This window comes from Neofelis nebulosa, chromosome X, assembly GCF_028018385.1.
Source record: "Neofelis nebulosa isolate mNeoNeb1 chromosome X, mNeoNeb1.pri, whole genome shotgun sequence".
Taxonomy (NCBI): domain Eukaryota; kingdom Metazoa; phylum Chordata; class Mammalia; order Carnivora; family Felidae; genus Neofelis; species Neofelis nebulosa.
The window spans coordinates 98886738-98907975 of record NC_080800.1 but is presented as its reverse complement, the minus strand read 5'-3'; the positions used below and the strand labels follow the sequence as shown (position 1 = coordinate 98907975).

The window sequence follows — 21238 nt, the reverse complement described above, 5'->3', positions numbered from 1 at the left end:
GACTCGGTCGGTTGGGCGTCCGACTTCGGCTCAGGTCATGATCTCACGGTTCGTGGGCTCGAGCCCCACTTCGGGCTCTGTGCTGACAGCTCGGAGCCTGGAGCCTGGAGCCTGGAGCCTGCTTCGGATTCTGTGTCTCCCTCTCTCTCTGCCCCTCCACCACTCGCACTCTGTCTCTCAAAAATAAATAAATGTTTAAAAAATTTAAAAAAAAATCAAAGCTGCTCAAAAGAGTCATAAACAGGGGTGCCTGGCTGGCTCAGTCGGAGGAGCAAAACCCCTCTTGATTTGGGGGTTGGGAGTTTGAGCTCCATGTTGGGGGTAGAGATAAATGAATGAATAAATAAAAATTTTAAAAGAGTCATACACTCCCTCTGGGGGTAGAGGGTACGGAGGGGGTGTGCTGAGGAATTTTGCACAGTGGGGAGGGTTGAGGTACGGTAGGAGAGGACGTGTACGTAAGCGCACTCGGGATATAGCAGTTTCAACAATGAAGCCACCCCATTTGAAGCTCAGAAGAGAGGGGATCTCACAGGGTTCCCCAACACGGATGCTGGTCCCCATGCACCGACCTGCCTCCGCCACAGAAGAGCTTGGGGCGAGAGCCTTCAACTGGGGGGCGGGGGTCATGGGAGGCTGCCTGCAAACGGGAGTCGTTCTCAGTGTTTCACATGAGAAGACTGGGAATGTGGAAGCTCAGACCAGCCTAAGGCTCGGGAACGTTTAATCTATTGATTCTACCAAGATGCCCCCCATTTACTAACCACTTCAAACACATCGTTGTGTCTCTTGAGGTACCTGTTCCATTTACTCACCACTTCAAAGACTTTGTTCTGTCTCCTGACGAACTGCACCCGGTTCCCAGTCGGGGAACGGGCGTTTGTTTTCTGGAAGGGGAAAAGGTTATAAGGGGTGGGAGTTAGCTTATAAGGCTGTTCGTATCTCGCTGTGTTCCGTTTTTGTAATTTGATGGCACCTGCAGAATGTTAAGGGCAACCATTTATTAAACTGGACATTTGACTAATCGTGACACTGTTTCCTTCTATTTTATTTTATTTTGCTTTATTTTATTTTATCTTATTCTATTTTATTAAAGTTTATTTATTTATTTTGAGAGGGAGAAAGAGAATGAGTGGGCTGGGGCAGGGAGAAAGGGGGGCCAAGGATCCAAGGCAGACTCTGTGCTGACAGCAGAGAGCCCGGCGCAGGGCTTGAACTCACGAATGGTGAGATCATGATCTGAGCCAAAGTCAGACGCTTAACCGACTGGGCCACCCAGGCGTTCCCCCTCCTTCTATTTAAAAAAAATTTTTTTTAACGTTTATTTATTTTTGAGACAGAGAGAGACAGAGCATGAACGGGGGAGGGTCAGAGAGAGGGAGACACAGAATCCGAAACAGGCTCCAGGCTCCCAGCTGTCAGCACAGAGCCCGACGCGGGGCTCGAACTCGCGGACCGCGAGATCATGACCTGAGCCGAAGTCGACCACTCAACCGACTGAGCCACCCAGGCGCCCCTTAAAAAATTTTTTTTAATGTTTATTTATTTTTGAGACAGAGAGAGACAGAGCATGAATGGGGGAGGGGCAGAGAGAGAGGGAGACACAGAATCGGAAGCAGGCTCCAGGCTCCGAGCCATCAGCCCAGAGCCCGACGCGGGGCTCGAACTCACAGACCGTGAGATCGTGACCTGAGCTGAAGTCGGACGCTCAACCGACTGAGCCACCCAGGCGGCCCCCCCCCTTCTATTTTAAATAAATGAGCATTTACTCTTATAGAGTCTTAGCTGGGGCCACCTTCGAGATGGTCTCTGGGCCATTAATATTTTCTTGGGGAGTCTTGAGAAAAATACAATGCCCACGCTGCACTGCATACCCACCGAATCAGAATCTCAAGGGGTGGGACCAAGGTGCAAGGCTAGTTTTAAAGTCCTACAAGTTATTCCAACGCAGCCAGGACTGAGAAACTGCTCTAGTCTCACTATTTTGTTTTATGGATAAAAATACAGAAGTTAAAGAGATGAAGTGATTTGCCCAAGGTCAAGCTGCCAGTAAGTAGATCTCATCCCTAACTTTTCTGACTGCCCATCCACTGTTCCTTCCACTGTGCTCTCTCATCTCTTCTAGAGCTTAGAGTTTTGCTGAACATTGCAGTTAGGTGATTTTTTTTCTTTCAAGATTTTACTAATTTAACTAATTTAAACTCAAGTTAGTGAACATATAGTGTAGTATTGATTTCAGGAGTAGAATTTAGTGATTCATCCCTTACATTAATACACAGTGCTCATCACAAGTGCCCTCCTTAATGCCCATCACCCATTTAGCCTATCCCCTCACCCACCTCCCCTGCAGCAACCCTCAGTTCATACTCTGTATTTGAGCCTCTCATGGTTCACCTCCCTCTCTGTTTTTATCTTATTTTTCTTTCCCTTTCCCTATGTTCGTCTGTTGTGTTTTTCAAATTCCATATATGAGTGGAATCATATGGTATTCGTCTTTCTCTGACTGATTTATTTCACTTAGCATAATACACTCTAGTTCCATGCACGTCATTGCAAAGGGCAAGATTTCATTCTTTTAGATGGCTGAGTAATACTCCATTGTGTGTGTGTGTGTGTGTGTGTGTGTGTGTATACACTTATATAGCACATCTTTATCCATTCATCAGTTGGTGGACATTTGGGCTCTTTCCATAATTTGGCCATTGTTGATGGTGCAGTTCGGTGATTTACAGTTGAGGGAGAAGGGACAGAGTCCATCAGTTAAACATGGGTGGGGAAACATCTAAGGACTCAACTCAATCAAGGGTTCTCCAGGACATGGCTCCTGTCTAGTCTTATTGGTGGTGGGACAGTCGAATGACCTTTCATTGCTAAAAGCAGTACCTAATACTATAGTATATGTTAGCTCCTCATAGAGCAAGTCAGTTGCTCCTGACTGAGTTTCACCCATGAAAGAATACATTCATGAATAAGTGTTCTCACGTTCAGGAATTAATCATGCTAAAGCAAATGATAGGGTATATCAGTGATTGTTCATATTTGAGCAGGGGTGGGTGTTAGGGTGAGGACTCACAGGTTCCATTTGAGAATTTGTAAAAGCTATAACATGCTCCCTCTCCCTGAAAAATCCACATACATAAATGTTGCATGTAATTTCTGGAGATTCACAGATCCCCCCCCGCCACCCCCCGGCAAGTTCATCCATGGTCACCAGATTAAGATCTCCTGGACTAGAAGCTTTTGAAGCTCTATTTTTTTTTTTTTTTAGTGTTTCTTAAAGTGTAGTTCAGGAACCACAGAAATCAGAATCACTTGGGGGTGCTTGTTTAAAAAAACGGATTCCAAGGACAGCCACAGAACTACTGTTTCAGAATCTCTTACGAATGAGGTATGGGAGTTTGTATGATAGTAAGCTCCCTAGATGATTCTTTGGGACACTAACATTTGAGAATTAGTGCTTTATCCCAACGTGAGATTTTTACAGTTTTTGAATGCTTTCATTTGTTTGCTATTTTAGGTTTCATCTATTCAACTGTCAAGTATACCAAATAGTATGCTTAGTCCGAATTCATTAAAGAATAGTCACATGTGGATATGCATAGGAAAAATAGCTGGAAGGGTAGATCAATAACCATCTCTCTCTGGGTCTTTATTTTTCCCCTTTACCCTTCTATTTTATTTTTTTATTTCCTATTATCTTTCTTTCTGTATTCAAAAAAGGTTTTTTCTCTTTCTGAGTTTAACTCCTCCATTTGAAAAACAGGGTGTTATAACTAGGGCGAACTTCGAGGCCACGTCTTGCTCTGGCTGTCCGTGACACCATACTACCCTCAGCGCCCTTGTGCATTTAATAACACGAACTGCAGAGCTAACAACAGTGTTTGGAGTAATAACTGGGTACTATTTTTATATGTATTATGTTGTGATGCCTAGCAACTGTTTCACTCCAGTAAAATTACTCTCTTCTTCCTCAAGGAGTTGGAACTGAAATAAACTCTACTATCTGTACCCCCCAAAAGTTAATTCTCTCTTTTAAGCCTTAGAAAAAGCCGTCCGCGCATATCTCTTAGGCGCATAAGAATGATTGTGAACCAAAAAGCCAGGGCGTGGTCGCCCCGCCCACCGGCTCCTACGTCACCACCCTTCTCGCGGCTTTCAAGCGTGGAGATTGGCTAAAGGCAAGAAAGAGCCCCGCCCCCAGTCTTATGACCCGCGCTGAAGCGCCTGTCCTGGCGTTTGCAGCACTTGTGGTCGGTGGTCCGCGCTCCTCTTGCCCGGGTCCCAGCAAGCTTTTTCCCTGGTGTTGCTGCTGTTGTTGCCACCGCCACCGTCACCGCCACTGCTGCCGCGCCGCCGCCGCCGCCTCCTTTGCGGAATCATGGTGTGCTTCCGCTTCTCCCCGGTTCCGGGCTCGGGGCTCGTTCTGCTCTGCCTAGTCCTGGGTGAGTTGTCGGGCCCTCCTGCTTAGTCCCTCAGCCTGGGCCCGGGGCGCCCAGTTCAAAGGCCACAACCTGCAAGACTGGTCCGGGGGGTGGGGGTGAGAACCTGAAAGGCTGACACTGGGCGGTGGCGCTTGGCCCAGGGAAGCGAGCCGTGACCTAGAGAAGGCCTGACCGGGGGATGGCGGGGAAGAAGGGCCCGTGAGAGTAAGAAGGGGCAAGTAAGGGGGGGTGGGCGCCGAGGGAGTAGGTGGGGAAGAGGGAGGAGTGGAGCACATCCGGGTAGAAGGAGTAACTTGGGGAAGATACTGAGGAGTGAGCGTAGGTACGTGCGATTCTGGGGTGGCAGAGACAATCAGGGGAGCCCTGGTTTCTTAGGATCTTAGGGGCGAGAGCAAAAATTGGGGAGGGAAGAGACTATTGCCTGCGTGGAGAAACTTGGGGGAAGGGGGGAGGGTAGAGGCAGATATGACAGTAGAGTCTGAGGGGGCAGTGAGAGGGCTGGGGGCGGTTTGTGGGCAGGAATTTGAGGCTGTGGAGGAAGGGTGATTAAAGAGACGAGGAATGATGCTGTATTTGAGTTTGGTAGCTCGAGTTTGGAGGGGTAGGGACCTCGGGTGGCCCGGGGCAATTTCCAGGCAAGAAAGCACGGAGGTAAGGTCTGGAAACGAAGGGGATGAGGGGGGACTTTGGTGGGGAGTGAAGATCTGACTTGGAACTGTTGAAGATGTCGATTTTCTACCAGTCGGCTATTTCCTCCCAGCCAGATCCTGATTTAAACAAACAAACAAACCAAAAAAGAAAAACCTTAAAAATCCTTTAAAAAAATCTCCAGCTCTTTCAGCTGGGAGGGTCTCCTAGATGTGAGGTTTTGGAGTCTTCGTATACTGCCTCTTTGCCTTCAGAAGGTTGTGTTCGTAGCCACACAACTGGCCTTTCGCTTCATTTTCGGAGGAGGACCATAGGTAACTTGCTCAAGATTGGGGTGTTACCAAGTCCTAAGAATGGCTGGATGAATGTTGGCTGATTGAGTTCTACCACCCTCCCCCAGTGATTGCTGAGTCCCTGAGGGCTTTAATGCCTGAAAGGTGAACCTTGACCAGAAGGTCTCTTCCTGACCTGATTCATCCTGTGCTTGCTGCTATCCACTGACTCTTGCTGTTTGTGACCAAATAAATGAACAGAAGGAACAGACCCAGATGGGAGTGGGGAGGAAATAGACATAATAGGGGTCTGAGAAGGCACTGAGAGGTACACATTCTAACTCCCATTTCAGTGGAATAAAATCAGCACCTGAAAATAGTGGATTTTCAAACAGTGGACATTTGGCAACATCTGGAGACGTTTTTGGTTGTCAAACAGATGTTTTGGTTGTCAATCTGGGATTGCTTTTGGCATCTAGTGGGTAGAGGCTGGGATGCTGCTGAACATCCTGTAATGCACAGGACAGTGCCCCCAACAAAGACTCATCCACCTCAAAATGTCACTAGTGCCAAAGTTGACAAGTCTGGCTCCAGAGTGATAGTATTGGAAGGGTTCTCGATGATCTAGTCTAGTGATTCTCAAGGATCTTTTTGAGGAGGCGTATGTCAGATACAAACTTATTTCTAAAGTAATACTAGGAAGTTACTTGTCTTTTTCACTCAACACTCTTCACCAGTGTACAGTGGAGTTTTCCAGAGGCTACATAATGTGTGGTGACATCACCGCTCTGATGGCTCTGATGTTGTGTTGTATTCACTTCTCATTTTTGATTTCAAATATGGCCAACGCCAGTAGTCATAACTCATGTAAACCAAAGCTGTTTCAATTTCTCAGTGGATAAGAGAGTAAGGGGTCCTGACACCAAATGGTTCAGACTCCCTGCCCCTAGTGCAGCTGTCCACACAGGGCAGGAGACGCCTCCATAGCCCTTGTGAAAGGGGGCCATGGAGGCTTCGCTCAAACACAATTCAAAGCTGTAACGTTGGAGTGAAGCGCTTACTGAGGGGCCAGTGACCCTAAGAGAGGATTGTTTACAACGAAAAGCACCTTATCAGTGATGGAACACATCTGACCAAGGCATCTGTTAATCAGTAGTTCACTGCCAATTGAATCTGCACGAACACAACGCTGTTATTGTTTAGAGAAAGTGAAAAAAAAATAATAGTTGTCTTACTTGTTGGCTTTTGTGTCATTAGATTTCTTTTTTACTGAAAGCTTTTTTGTCTTGTTTTTACAAAAGCAATGCTTGCTCAATGCAGAAAATAAACAGGCATAAAGAAGCACATAAAAGAACCCATCAGCTCATCTGCTAGTTTGCCATTTATTGATTGGGACTAACTAGATTCATCTTCTTGGAAGATTTCCAAGATCGATTTCCTCCACCTCCAGGTTTAGAACAGGATTTGGAGAAGTAAACGTTCATAATGTACCTAGATTAGATTTTTAGAAGGTATCAGGATGAAATGGGAAGCATTTCTTGTATACAGCTGCTTTTTCTGACAGCTGTTGGTTCAGTGTGGGGCTCAGACTCCTTCATGTGGCTTTCGGTCTAAGAACTGAGCAGATCTTGAGTTGCTTCATGGGTTTGGCACATTGCCTTTTTTTTTTTTTTTTGAGCGAGAGAGAGTCAGTCAAGTGGGGGAAGGGCAGAGAGAGAGGGAGAGAGAATCCCAAGCCAGCCCCAGCTATCAGCATCAGTGCAGAGCCCGGCGAGGGGCTCTGACTCACTAGCTGACCAGTGAGACCATGACCTGAGCCAAAACCAAGAGTCCGACACGCAGCTGCTGAGCCACTTGGGCGACCCCGTGTACATTACTTTTATATATCAGAGTGGATACCAAAAATTTTTCAAGCAGTCAATAAATACTCATAAAAGACCTGTTGTGAATCTTGTGCTGCTCCTGGGTTCGAACGGAGGGGAGGTTCTGTCCTGAGTTTATAGTCTCATTAGCTTGAGCACTCAAGCTGTGCCAGTTTCACTCTGTAACTATCCTGGCTCCAGAGGGTAACTCTTTAAAAAAAAAAAAAAAAAAAAAAACAGCCGCTTTACAGCAAGCGTAGAAAAGAGTTTGAAGGGTTTATGCGTTGGTCCTTTTCACAGAGATTACATTGTGCTGTTTATTTGAATGAATTCTAACTGACTAGGGAACTTTCTGAAGAAAACCTATATGATTTTTCTGAAGAAAAGCTGTGTAGATGCATTATAAAGAGAATAGTAGGTGAAACTCATTTCCGAGCATCATTGTTTTAAGGGTCTTTTCTTTGAGACCTCAGAGATTTCAGAATTCTTCTGTGGTTATTGATTTTTGTAACTAGTTTGACTCCTGGTTTTTTTTTTTATTTATTTATTTATTTTTTTTTATTTTTGGGACAGAGAGAGACAGAGCATGAACGGGGGAGGGGCAGAGAGAGAGGGAGACACAGAATCGGAAACAGGCTCCAGGCTCCGAGCCATCAGCCCAGAGCCTGACGCGGGGCTCGAACTCACGGACCGCGAGATCATGACCTGGCTGAAGTCGGACGCTTAACCAACTGCGCCACCCAGGCGCCCCTTGACTCCTGGTTTTGATAGGGTTGATGCTTCTCAGGGTGGGAAAAACCTCCTATAAATATCCTGACTGTGAACTTAAGGGGTAGGAGCCCCTCCCTCCCTCAAGTGGTTATCCATTGCCTGGTGAGCAGAGACCTGAGTGTTATGGGGCGGGGGGGGCAGCCAGGTGACCATCTGAAGGAATAGGAGTAAATCTTGTCGTTCCCAAACTCTCAGGTTTTTAGACTAGCCTGTTTTCCACTTTATTTATTTATTTTTGATGTTTGTTTATTTTTGAGAGAGAGAGAGAGAGCACAGGAGAGGGAGAGGGCCAGAAAAACGGAGACAGAGGATCCTGAGCTGTGAGATCATGACCTGAGAGCCAAAATCGAGTCAGATGCTCAACCGATTGAGCCACCCAGGTGCACCCCCCATTCTTTTTTTTTTTTTTTCCTTAATACCATTGCCAGTCAAGTCTCCCCTATGGCACTGGTCTCCGAGAGTGAAGACTCTTATGGACTGTCATTTCCCATTGCCTACTTAGCACAGCACTTGGTACGTAGTTAACCCTCAGTGAATTTTTGTTGAGGGTATTCATTGGTGGGTACTGGGGATGATTGTAAATTAGACCAGCTTGGTCTCCTTTTTCTTCTGCGAATCTTAAATTATGTTTTGCCAAAACAAATTTTTTTTGTGTCTTTGGACTTAGAACTTCAAGATCAGTGCTAAACAATACAGATAGTTTAAACCAATTTACTGAACTATAATCCCATATAATAATGCTAGTATCTTACTTGTACCCCTTCAGATATACCTACATAGTAGTGAGAGTTAGCATAGAGAAGCAGGAAAGTCCTTGGTGAGAATGAGAATAAGGTTTTCACAAATAACCAGTCTCTTCCCTTTTGCAGGTGATCTAAAAGAGAGAAAGTAAGCATGGGATCTTTCTGTAACCCTACCACATTTTGTTAACCTGATTACTTTGATTTCAAGGTTCTGCTAAAATTATTTTAGCTGTAACAAAGATACTTGAAAGGACAGGCTTACTGTTTGGCCGTTAGTCATTGGTTATCACATCCGATAGGATTCTGGATATTCAAATATTTGAGTGCAGCTTTCTTCCCCTATATCCTTGGATGGAATTTGTGATCGATGATTATTTCACAGCACTGTAGCTGACCTAAGTGATCCTTCCTGCAGGAAGACTGCTCTTCCTCCTGTAGTGACAAAAGCATTCCGATCATAATTCCATATTACAGTGATCAGAGATTGCCTCAGATCCAAAAGCACACTTTGTAAGTACTTGTTGGTATGTTGCTGTGCATTGCAAAAGAATTCTGGAGATCTGCCAAACACCACTCACTCAGCAATAAGCACTTTCCATTAGTTGAATAGTGTTGAACCTTACTTCCTTACCCACTCTCTGATCTTAAAAAAAATTATTTTGTAGCTTAAAATCATTTCATTACTTTTCTTTTCAAAAGAGATGTACCAGAAATCAAGAGTATCAGCAACTGAATGGGTGATTGTACTTATATTAGGAAGCATAAATGAGGACTTGTAAATGAGGAACAGTTAATCTGATTTATCAAACCTGGGGACAGAGGAGAAAGAGTACGTAGATACTGTATGCCTATGTCCCTTTTTTTTTTTTTAAAAGACCCTTTGCCCAACATCATTGTGAACGGATCAGTTTGACTTCAGGAGTTCATAACTTAACATGATGAAAAAAACCTATAATTAAAATTTGGGAAGGATTCCTTTAGGTGCTTGCTACGTTTACTACAAGGGAAGCTTGTAAGCTGGAATATCCAGCTTGCTTGGCAAAGTTCTCTTAGCTCTGAAGGGCTCGCATGCTTTCGAAGAACCTGTTCAAGAAATACACACTCCAATTCTTAGCGAGGATAACTTGCCCAGAGTCTCATAGCTAATAAATTGGACTGACTGATTTGAATTCTAGCTTTTCAGTGCCAAAGATGGGGCTCTTTTTTTTTTTTTTTTAATTTTTTTTTATTTATTTTTGGGACAGAGACAGAGCATGAACGGGGGAGGGGCAGAGAGAGAGGGAGACACAGAATCGGAAACAGGCTCCAGGCTCCGAGCCATCAGCCCAGAGCCCGACGCGGGGCTCGAACACAGAATCGGAAACAGGCTCCAGGCTCCGAGCCATCAGCCCAGAGCCCGACGCGGGGCTCGAACTCACGGACCGCGAGATCGTGACCTGGCTGAAGTCGGACGCTTAACCGACTGCGCCACCCAGGCGCCCCAAAAGATGGGGCTCTTAATCGCCTCATTATATCGCCTCTTAGATTATTGTTTTTTATTGGTTATGTTGTACGACTAGTATTATGTTCCCACCCCGCCCCGATTTTGTTTACGAATATATATGTTTTTCAACTATGCTTTGGGTTAGATAGACTTGTAAAAACCCAGCCACTTTCTGCAGCATCTCATGCTCGGAAAAATAAGTTGAGTTCTATAAGAGCCTATAAATGAACTTTTTGGAAATAAGATTGAGAAGATATTTAAATTTGAGAAAGTTGATTTTGAGGCATGCCTTTTTCTTTAGAGAATAAACTCTTAGCTCTGTAATTACACACTCTAGGATATATTCAGCTGTGTGGGTTTTTTTTAAACATTATTTAACTAATTTAATTATTTTTTTATTTGAGTATAGTTGACACAGCCTTGGGCTTTTTAATTTTTTTTTTTAACGTTTATTTATTTTTGAGACAGAGAGAGACAGAGCATGAACAGGGGAGGAGCAGAGAGAGAGGGAGACACAGAATCTGAAACAGGCTCCAGGCTCTGAGCTGTCAGCACAGAGCCTGACGCGGGGCTCGAACTCACGGACCATGAGATCATGACCTGAGCCGAAGTCGGACGCTTAACCGACGAGCCACCCAGGCACCCCAGCCTTGGGCTTTTTAAATTCTTTTAACATTTATTTATTTTTGAGAGACAGAGGGAGCACAAACAGAAGAGGGGGAGAGAGAGAGGGAGACACAGAATCTGAAGCAGGCTCCAGGCTCTGAGCTGTCATCACAGAGCCCGAAGTGGGGGTTGAACTCACGAACCGTGAGATCATGACCTGAGCCGAAGTTGGATGCTTAACTGACCAAGACACCCAGGCACCCACCCTTGGGTTTTTTTTTTAATGCCATAAAGACTTTTAAACAAAAACGATTTAGCTATGCTAAAAGAAAATACAGCAATAAGGATGGAAATGGCTTTCTGGAGACTTTTTAGCAAAGTGTAAATGTTTCAACTATCAACTTGCCTTGTGGGAAATACATTATTCCTAGCTTGAAATTCATGTCAGAATTTATTGAGGCGAAAACTGACTTGGGGGTTGAGGAAGAATCCAGAAGACGGATAGGTTAGGTTCATGATTTGGCAAAACTAGAAGATTTGCCTTTTTGTAATTAGATTAAGCTATATTTCAGGTCCTTGTTGCAGGATATTTTTGCATTGATACAATCAGTCAATATTTATTGAGAAACTAATATATATTCAGCACTATTAGGAATGAGAGGAGATAGAGGAAAAGTAATAGACATGGTCTCTCCGACCATGGCACCCGTGATGGATGCCATTCATATCGAAGGCCCACTCCTAGGGGCTGTGGCATAGATTGGATCATCTGTTGGTAAGGGAGCATATTGGAATTCAAATGAGTGGCAGAGACATTATCAAAAGGGAAACTTGAATCCAGATATATCATTCATTCACAGACTTGGGTCCTTTTTTTATTAGTTAACAAATTACCTGCTGTATACAGTAACTTACTGTGACACATCAGTTGGTTGTGAAGTTACAGTTGAAGACTGCTGTTTTGGAGCTTGTGACAACAGAGGGGTTAAGATTTACAGGCATAAAATAAGTGAATAATTCAGAATAGTACAAAAATATACTGAAAGGTGGGGGTATGCACTATGACTGCTCTTCAAGGCTTCTATAGTTCAGGAGATCTTTGTGGAGAAAATGGCTGCTGAAAAATGGATAGCTTATCATTCCAGGTTCTTAGTTGTGAGCAACAGAAATAAAATCTGATAGGGGCACCTGGGTGGCTCAGTTGGTTGGGTGTCCAACTTTGGCTTAGGTTATGATCTCATGGTTTGTGAGTTTGAGCCCCACATCGGGCTTTCTGCTGTCAGTGCAGAGCCTGCTTTGGATCCTCTGTCTCCCTCTCTCTCTGCCCCTCCCCCGCTCATGCGCGCACGTGCGCTCTCTCGCAAAAATAAATAAACATTAAAAAATAAAAGAAATAAAATCTGGTAGTTTTTAAGCAGAAAAAGAATTTATTAAACAGTTATCAGGACATATGCATAGCCTTTGATCCCCCGTTTCATTCTTAGATACATACCCAACAGGCACACATACACACATGTTCACCGACGTGTCCATTTGCATTAGGACCAAACTGGAAACTATCCAAATGCCCATTAGCAATAGCGTAGATAAGTAGTGGAGTATTTACCCAATAATAGAAAGCTATATGTACAGAGTGAGAACGTACACACTGCAGTTACACACACCAACCTGGGCGAATCCCACTAACTTAATATGCAGTGAAAGAAGCCAGACACAAAGGAACATAGTGAGTGTTTCCATTTACATCAAGTTGAAAAACAGGCAAAACTAACCTGTACTGTTAGAAGTCGGGATAGTGGTTGCCCTTGGGAGGGAAAAAGTACCTGGAAGGGGCTTCGGGAGCACTTGGAATGTTCTGTTTCTTAACCCAAGTGGATTCAGCTTGTGGAAATTCTTTGAGCTGTGTGCTTAAGGTTCCATGTACCTTTCCCTTTCATATGTGATAGTGTGTGTCCCTCTGTATGTTAGGCATCAATAACATTTTTCTTTATAAAAACATGCATATCGAGTGGCTCGGAATTACCAGGGCTCCTGGCTGTGGATGTCAAGGCCTGGCCGTTTCCCCGTCATGTCGCTGAACTGTACGAGCGCCGCCAGGCGTTGGACTGCAGTTCGCGCACTACTGTCACCACCGCCAGCTCTGCAGGCCTTGTTGCCTGGGACCTTGATCCTGCTGTAGCAACTGCCACCTGAGGGTGACACTTCCATTCCTGGCTCCATTCCGCCGCCCTCCTATCTAAAATCTGGGGCAGATGCCTGTGTTAGGTGGAGCTTTGTCCATCCTTGCTGAAAGGGAGGCTGGGAAAGCAAGCATCTGACATTTTCAGCTTTTACAGTAGGTGGTGACATCTGCCAGAAATTATTAGAAAAAGGCAGGGTCTGAAGGTGTTGCACATTTGGAGGCAGCCTGAAAGAGAGGCGGTCCTTCCTCAAGTGAACACTTAGATCGATCGGTAGAAGAAAAGTAAATCTCAAAAGTTAGGGACAGTAGAGGCCTAGGGGTAGAGGTTGAATAGAGCATGGCATTTGGGTCCAGTGGAACAAGTTTAACCAGATTAAAGGGTGTGTTCTGGGAAAATGGTTTGAGAGAAGTTGAAGGAATAGGGTGGGATGAGATCAAGGATTACTTTGAAAGTCAGCTGGAGGAATTTAAATTTAATATGGGACTTTTGGAGCTAATAAAAGTATTTGAACCAATGTCCTGACAGGAAGAGGTATTGAAGGACCATTAATCAGGGAGCATTTCTAGGGACAGCTAGGAGGCATCTGTAATAACTCAGGGGTGGGGTGGTGGATAGGGAATAGAAGTAAATGGCAGGGGCGCCTCGGTGGCTCAGTCGGTTGAGCGGCCGACTTCGGCTCAGGTCATGATCTCACAGCTCGTGAGTTCGAGCCCCCATCGGGCTCTGTGCTGACAGCTCAGAGCCTGGAGCCGGTGTTGGATTCTGGGTCTCCCTCTCTCTCTGCCGCAACCCACTCGCATTCTGTCTCTGTCTTTCTCAAAAATAAATTAAAAAAAAAATTAAAAAAAAAGAAATAAAAGGCAAAGTTTGGATTTGAGAGGATTTGAAGGGGAAAAAAAACATCAGTAGAACTTCACGAAGAGAATGAAGTAGAAGCTAATTCCCAAAAATTTTTAAAAATATTTTTTTATGTTTATTTATTTTTGTGAGAGCTAGAGAAAGAGAGAGAGCATGAGCACAAGTAGGGGAGGGGCAGAGAAAGAGAGAGACACAGAATCCAAAGCAGGCTCCAGGCCCTGAGCCGTCAGCACGGAGCTCGATGAAGGGCTTGAACTCACCAACTGTGAGATCATGACCTGAGCCAAAGTCGGACCCTTAACCGACTGAGCCACCCAGGTGCCCCTAATTCCCAAGGGGGAATCCTCAAGGTCCTGCCTTTCCTTTACAGCCAGAGAAGGGGAGCAGTTTAGAGGAAGGAGAAGAGTGAATTTTCGTTTTGGAGTTGTTGAGTTTGAGGTGATAGATATGGAGTAAAAGTGGTCCCCGTGCAGTTGGAGATGTAGGGGAAGCCAGGAAGCTCTGTGAAAGGGATAGCTGTCACAGGAAGAAAGGCACTAGAACAGAAAGTGCTGGAGCCCTCAGGGCACTTCTCAGTTCTTATTTTTAGGTTGGCAGCTAGACTATCTTGAATTTAATGTAGTGGTAAATTTGAACCACAACCTGTACCTTCTGCTTCATGAGGTATGAGGTCTCCCACATGGGTACACACTGGTGCTATTACTATTTTATGCCATTTTCTTTCTGTTCCTTTAATATCTCTGAAAAGTAAAAGATTGACTCACGTGAGGCTTTTCTTGGTTATGTCTAACAGTTTTGAATGCTTTGAATACAAGGAGGATCTGTTAAAGCTCCGGACTTTAAACAAGACCAAGAGATGGGAATGTAAGCTGATGCAGCCACTCTGGAAAACAGTATGGAGGTTCCTCAAAAAACTAAAAGTAGAACTACCCTACCTACCCTACCCTACGACCCAGCAATCGCACTACTAGGCATTTATCCAAGGGATACAGGTGTGCTGTTTTGAAGGGACACATGCACCCCCATGTTTATAGCAGCACTATCAACAATAGCCAAAGTATGGAAAGAGCCCAAATGCCCATCGATGGATGAATGGATAAAGAAGATGTGGTACACACACACACACACACACACACACACACTAGAATATTACTCGGCAATCAAAAAGAATGAAATCTTGCCATTTGCAACTACGTAGATGGAACTGGAGGGTATTATGTTAAGTGAAATTAGTCAGAAAAAGACAAATATATGACTTCATTCATACGAGGACTTTAAGATACAAAACAGATAAACATAAGGGAAGGGAAACAAAAATAATATAAAAACAGGGAGGGGGACAAAACAGAAAAGACTCTTAAATACAGAGAACAAACTGAGGGTTGCTGGAGGGGGTGTGGGGGGGGATGGGCTAAATGGGTCAGGGGCGCTAAGGAATCTACTCCTGAAATTGTTGCACTATATGCTAACTAATTTGGATGTAAATTAAAAAAAATTAAAAATAATAAAAAAGAGAATAAGCTTGTCTATAAATACAAAAATAAATTTTTGGAATTTTGAAAGAAAAAAAAAGACCAAGAAAGACAGCATATAAAACGCAGGCTTCCAGTTGATCAGAAAAATTAGAAGCCAGGGGCGCCTGGGTGGCTCTGTCGGTTAAATGTCCGAATCTTGGTTTTGGCTCAGGTCATGATCGCACGGTTCGTGAGTTGGAGCCCAGCGTCGGGCTGTGCGCTCACAGCATGAAGCCTGCTTGGGATGTCTCTCTCCATCTCTCTGTGCCCCTCCCCGGCTTGCCCTCTCTTCTCTCGCTCTCTCAAAAAATAAATAAACTAAAAAATAAACCAAAAAAGAAAGAAAGAAAAGGCAAGAGAAAACAAAAAGGAAAATTAGAAGCCAGAGCCCTCAGTTCCACTACCAGATAGCCTTGGATCAGGGACGACAGCTCCGTTCCATATTGCACTTAGAAAAGAATGGCTACAGAACCTGCTCAGGCCTCGGGAGGTCTGTTCAAGCCTTAACCAATACATTTAAGCACTCAGTAACCACACGCTTCAGCATAATATTCAGGCTTGCAGGACAGCCTGGCTTCCGGAGCATCATGACCACAGGCTTTTGTGTACAACTTGAAAGCTGTTGCTGAGGCACGCCTTCTCGCTAGTCCTCTTAGGACTTGATTCTCTGTAGTCCATAGCATGTCCCTGCTTGTAGATGACGCCGGATTGCCCAGCTATCATTAAAGGCTGTCTTAGCAGGAAACTGCTTTTCCCTTGGGTAATGTGAGAGACAGTGAAGAAAGCTGGTTGCCTGTCATTTATGCTGCTGGTGTGTTTGCTGGCACATAGTATTTTTAGTTCTTGGGCTCTTCAGTTTAATAGGGAATGTCCCTGTGTTGAACCTAGTGTAGATGAGAGCCAAGTTAGCTCAAAAGCCCCATGGCTTTTCTGTCCTGGTAAGGTTTCTCTGCCTAAAGAGGTAGCAGGTTGAGAACACAGGAAGTGACTTTGAATCCATGTCAAAAGATTCATCAGCCTTTCTGATTAGTTGGATTTTAAAATGGAGCCAAATGATGAATGTTACATTTATAAAAAAAAAAAATAACGTTTTGCTTATGGATCTAACAACCTTTGAAGGTCTGTTCTTTTGGTCACATGGTACACATGCTTACAAAGAGCCATCCCACATCTTCACATCAGAATAAAATAGTTCATGGGGCGCCTGGGTGGCTCAGTTGGTTAAGCATCTGACTTCGGCTCAGGTCATGATCTCACAGTTTGTGGGTTCAAGCCCCGCGTCGGGCTCTGTGCTGACAGCTCAGAGCCTGGAGCCTCCTTCTGATTCTGTGTCTCCCTCTCTCTCTGCCCCTCCCCACTCACACTCTCTCTGTCTCTGTCTCTCAAAAATGAATGAACATTTAAAAAAATTAAAAGAATAAAACAGTTCAACAAGACGTCCATGCGTCATAGGCCGCATAGCTTGTGACCGGGTTGAAGGCAACAAGACCATAGAACATCCGATCTGTCATTATTTTTGCAGAGAAAGTTCCATCAGCTGGTTTGAGAAAGACTGTTTAACGCCCCCTTCTGAGCTCCCCCTTAACCTCATTTACCTTAAAAACAAAAGTCTAATGGGCAAACTATAATTGCTTAAAACAAAACTAGCCAGGCACAGGCGAGTGTGGCTATGACTACTAGGCGGCATCCTAGGTCAAGTAACCATTCCTTCTGGAAGGGGTAATGCTAACTTTATGAATAGGAGTCCACTAAAAATACAAAGAAAAACCATCACCAAGATACCAAAGGACTTTGTTTCATCTTAGAGCTGGTTGAACTTCAGTGGCGGATAGGGGTCGTTTTTATTTTAGATATGTTTTTGTGGTACAGTTTCACAATCTTATTTCTTTTTAATAAATCTAGGAGCTGTCTCATCTTACGCATTAGAACTTAATTTGACAGATTCAGGAAAAGCCACTTGCCTTTATGCAAAATGGCAGATGAATTTCACAATACGCTATGAGACTACAAGCAAAAGTTATGTAAGTATTTTTCTTTTTTCCTTGAGGTTTCTAGTAGAAACTCAGTTCCATTCTTTATCCTTTACATACACTTCTATGGATGAGATTTCATATGTTAACTGACTTAACGCTTCAGTTCTGTGGGTTTTTTAAAAACCTAGATACCTGAAGGTATTCTGTGTAGTGTTAGAAGGAATATTTTACTTCCTTGGTTCTTTGGAGTTTTCCTTGCAGTCGGTTAAGGGCACGTGATCCAAAGACTGTGTGGTGTTCATGCCTCACCACATCGGTGCTGCTTTAACATGTACTGACATCAAAGCATTCCCATTTCTAATAGTTTGCTGTTATAATCTCCTTTGGGGGGGTGCCCTCTCAGTCTTTTTGTCTTATTTTCTTTTGGTTAAGGTCCTGCCTGCTTATAACCTGATTTAAAAAAAAAAAAAATCAGGAAGAGAAGTTCAGGCCATTTTTCCTTTTCCTTTTGTCCAGAGGACTGGTCTGTAGATGAAGAATCTGAGACTGGTTTCCACAACAGGCCAGCCAAAGGGCAGCCTGGCCATGGGGGGATGTGTAACGTAGACTGAATTGGCACATCCGACGTAAATGCCTGATGGTCATTTCCGCCTGTGTGTTCCTTACCCCCAAACTTCTTTTTCTTTTAGAAAACTGTAACCGTTTCAGACCTCAGCACTGCAACATATAATGGAAGCACTTGCGGGGAAGACCAGAATGGTCCCAAAATAGCCGTGCAATTTGGATCCGGTTTTTCCTGGGTTGTGAATTTTACAAAGGAGGGGTCTACTTACTCGATTGACGGTATCTCATTTTCCTACAACATTAGTGACAACACAACATTTCCTGATGCCAAAGATAAAGGTAAACTTAAGAATTAGATTTGTGTTCTGTTCTCTTACTCTTTATTAATAATACAAATGTAAATGACTTAAAAGTCATCTGTATGCATGACTGTCTTCCTAACTAGAATGGAAAGTTTACATCTTTGTTTCCGCCCCACATACAGCAGTGTTCAACACGATGATGATATTTGCTGTCATTGTTTGCGTACTCTGTTTTTTTTAACTTTTTTTTAAATGTTTGTTTATTTATGAGGGCCAGAGCACAAGCGGGGGAGGGGCAGAGAGAGAGCCTGAGACACAGAATCCAAAGCAGGCTCCAGGCTCCGAGCTGTCAGCACAGAGCCCGATGCAGAGCTCGAACCCATGAACCATGAGATCATGACCTGAACCGAAGTCGGCCGCTTAACCGACTGAGCCACCCAAGTGTCCCTGAGTGCTTTACTTTGTACTAGGTAGTACCCTAAGTGTGTGACTAGCTGCGTCTCAATCCACAGCAGCAAGCCTGGGAAGTAGATACTGTCTCAACTTTACAGGTAAAGGGAATGAGGCTTAATGAGATTAAATAACTTTCCCAGAGGTTACACAGCTAGTAAGTGGATGAGCTGGTGTTTGAACCTAAGTCTGTTAAGCTACAGAGTTCATGCACTTGACTATTATCATTTATTTCATTCAGTAGTGGGTAGTTCATCAAATCTGAATGAATGAGAAAATCCTTTAGCTGATAACTATTTTAAATATGTACAAGTTCAGTAACCTGAGATCAGCAGAAATGCTTCATCTTTAGATCTTTTTACCACTTAGATAAGATTTTGACTGAAAGCTAAGTGATTAAGTAAAGGCAAAGTAAAGTCAACATCTGTTGTTATTTTGAGACAATTTCAGGTCAAAACGAATTTGGGAAAGCATTAGTAATAAGGCGTTCTTGTAACTCTTAGAATCGAAATGTGTACTAGATTTTTTTTTGTACTAAACATTTTGAAGGCATGGATAGTGGAGGTTTCAGTTTTGTTAGGGATAGAATTCTCTCCTTTCTTTCCCTTCTACTGAGATTTGGGTTAACGTGGTAGCCGAGCATTCTTCACAGATAGGATTTCATTCTGACCCCCAAAACACAGGCAGATGACCTTCAGTTGTGAGGCTTGGGGGGTGAATGATTTACTGGGATTTATGGACATCAAAAGGCCATATTTTCAAGACCCAGAAGTGAATGAGCTCATGTAAAACTTGGGAGGTAACACGGACTGAGACCTGGAAATCAGTCCTAGTTTTCTCTTTCCTAATCTTAGTTTGAGAGGGTAACTAGAGCGAGTCTGTTACTGGTTATCTTACATATTTAGCCTCGTGCCTGACATTGTCTTTTAGAACTAGTATAAGACTTGCCCCTCACCTTCAAGGAGCTTTAAAACTAGTTGGGGACACAAGGCAAAATTATTTTTCCAAGTTATATGGAAAAAAGCAGAAAGCATCGAGATAGTGTGATTTGTTGTTGTTTGTGATTTTGTTGAGGGGGTGGCAACAGGAAGAAAGCTGTAGACCCTCTCTCTCAAAGTACAGAGTAAACTTTGCAGATGGTATATACTTCCCGAGCCTGTCTGTGAGTGCCCATGGTTAAGAGTGCCTGATCTGGGGCTTAGTCGATTAAACGTCCAACTGCGACTCGGATCATGATCTGGTGGTTCATGAGATCAGTGCAATCTCAGTGCCCGATTCTCTCTCTTTTGGGATCCTCTCTCTCTCTGCCCCTCCCCTGCTTGTGCTCTCTCTCCCAAAATAAATAAATAAACTTTAAAAAAAAAAGTGCCCTCACAAGTGGTCTCATTAGGAGCAGAGAGAAAGGAGAGGTCAGTGTGCGTTGGAGGGGTGAGAAAGCTTGGTATAAAGAAGGACCCGAGCTGAAAACTCAGCTAATGGTCGAATTTGGGTAAGTGGAGAATTTGGGCAGAGGATTTCCAGCAGGGGGAAGCGTAGCATGTGGAGCAGTGTTTGGAGAGCTGCCTGATTAAAATAGAGGCTGTGTGTGTAGCAGAGGGGAAATCAGGCTGGCTGCTGGGTGCAGTGGGTCTAAATTATAGGGGGCCTCGGAAGCCAAGGAAAGGCATTCAGCTTGATGGGGTAGGCATCGGGGAACTGCTTTAGGTTTTGAAGCAGGAGGATGCCATAACCAAAGCAGACACGGTAGTTTATAAAGAATTTTCTGCAGGATTAATGTGGAAGTGAGGAGACTGCAGGCAGAGATGCCAGCTTAAGAGGCTGTTCTGGTCACCGAGGGATGACGTAATGCGTGCCTAGACCAAGGGGGCGGCAGGAAAAGGACAGATCTGACAGATCTGAATGGAAAAACTAGGGACTCTAAACACCTAACTCACCTCCTTTTTATTTTAAACATGGGGAGGATGCAGTTTTTTATTACTAACATCTCTGTACTAAGATATTTGAAACTATTCGGAATTTAAAATGGTTTCCTTCAGTGGACTGTTGGGTTTTGATTTAGTGTTTTATTTTTAGGTGTCTGACAATTGAAGTAAGTTTGAAGCTGCTGTTTTCTTTTAAAATTGTTTTTCATGATTAAAATCCAGAAAATTGCAGAGAATAATAGACCTCCGTGTACCCATTACCCAGAATTTATTAAATTGCCTTTTTTTCTTATTTGCCTCATCTTTTTTTACTTATTTAAAGAAATAAAACCTTACAGATACATTTGAGGTTTCCTTTGTACTCACTGCGACCCCAGAGCCATTTTCCTCTCTGCCTCTCAAGAGGCAGCCACTCTTATGAATGTTGAGTTGTAGTCTTGCTATGCATATGTTCATATTTGACGAATACACACATATTCATAAATAATACATAGTTTAAAGAATTCATAGTCTAACTGCAGGATGTCTACAGATTGTTTTTAAGGTCTGTCTATGTAAGATAGGTCAAGTGTCCATTCATTTATGTTGACAGTGAGAAATGATTTTGGGGGGAAAAAATGTTCTAGTCGGTTAAAAAATGTTTTT

The 21238-nt window shown here is 43.7% G+C and overlaps 1 protein-coding gene across 1 annotated transcript in view; it reads left to right on the top strand.

Annotated features, from left to right (window-relative positions):
- The first annotated feature begins 4205 nt into the window (after positions 1–4205).
- Positions 4206–21238, top strand: part of LAMP2 (lysosomal associated membrane protein 2) — a 36372-nt gene continuing 19339 nt past the window's right edge. Inside the window, 4 exon segments of the mRNA XM_058713848.1 lie at positions 4206–4221; positions 4224–4442; positions 17285–17403; positions 18045–18258. Coding sequence (XP_058569831.1) covers positions 4206–4221; positions 4224–4442; positions 17285–17403; positions 18045–18258 — 568 coding nt within the window.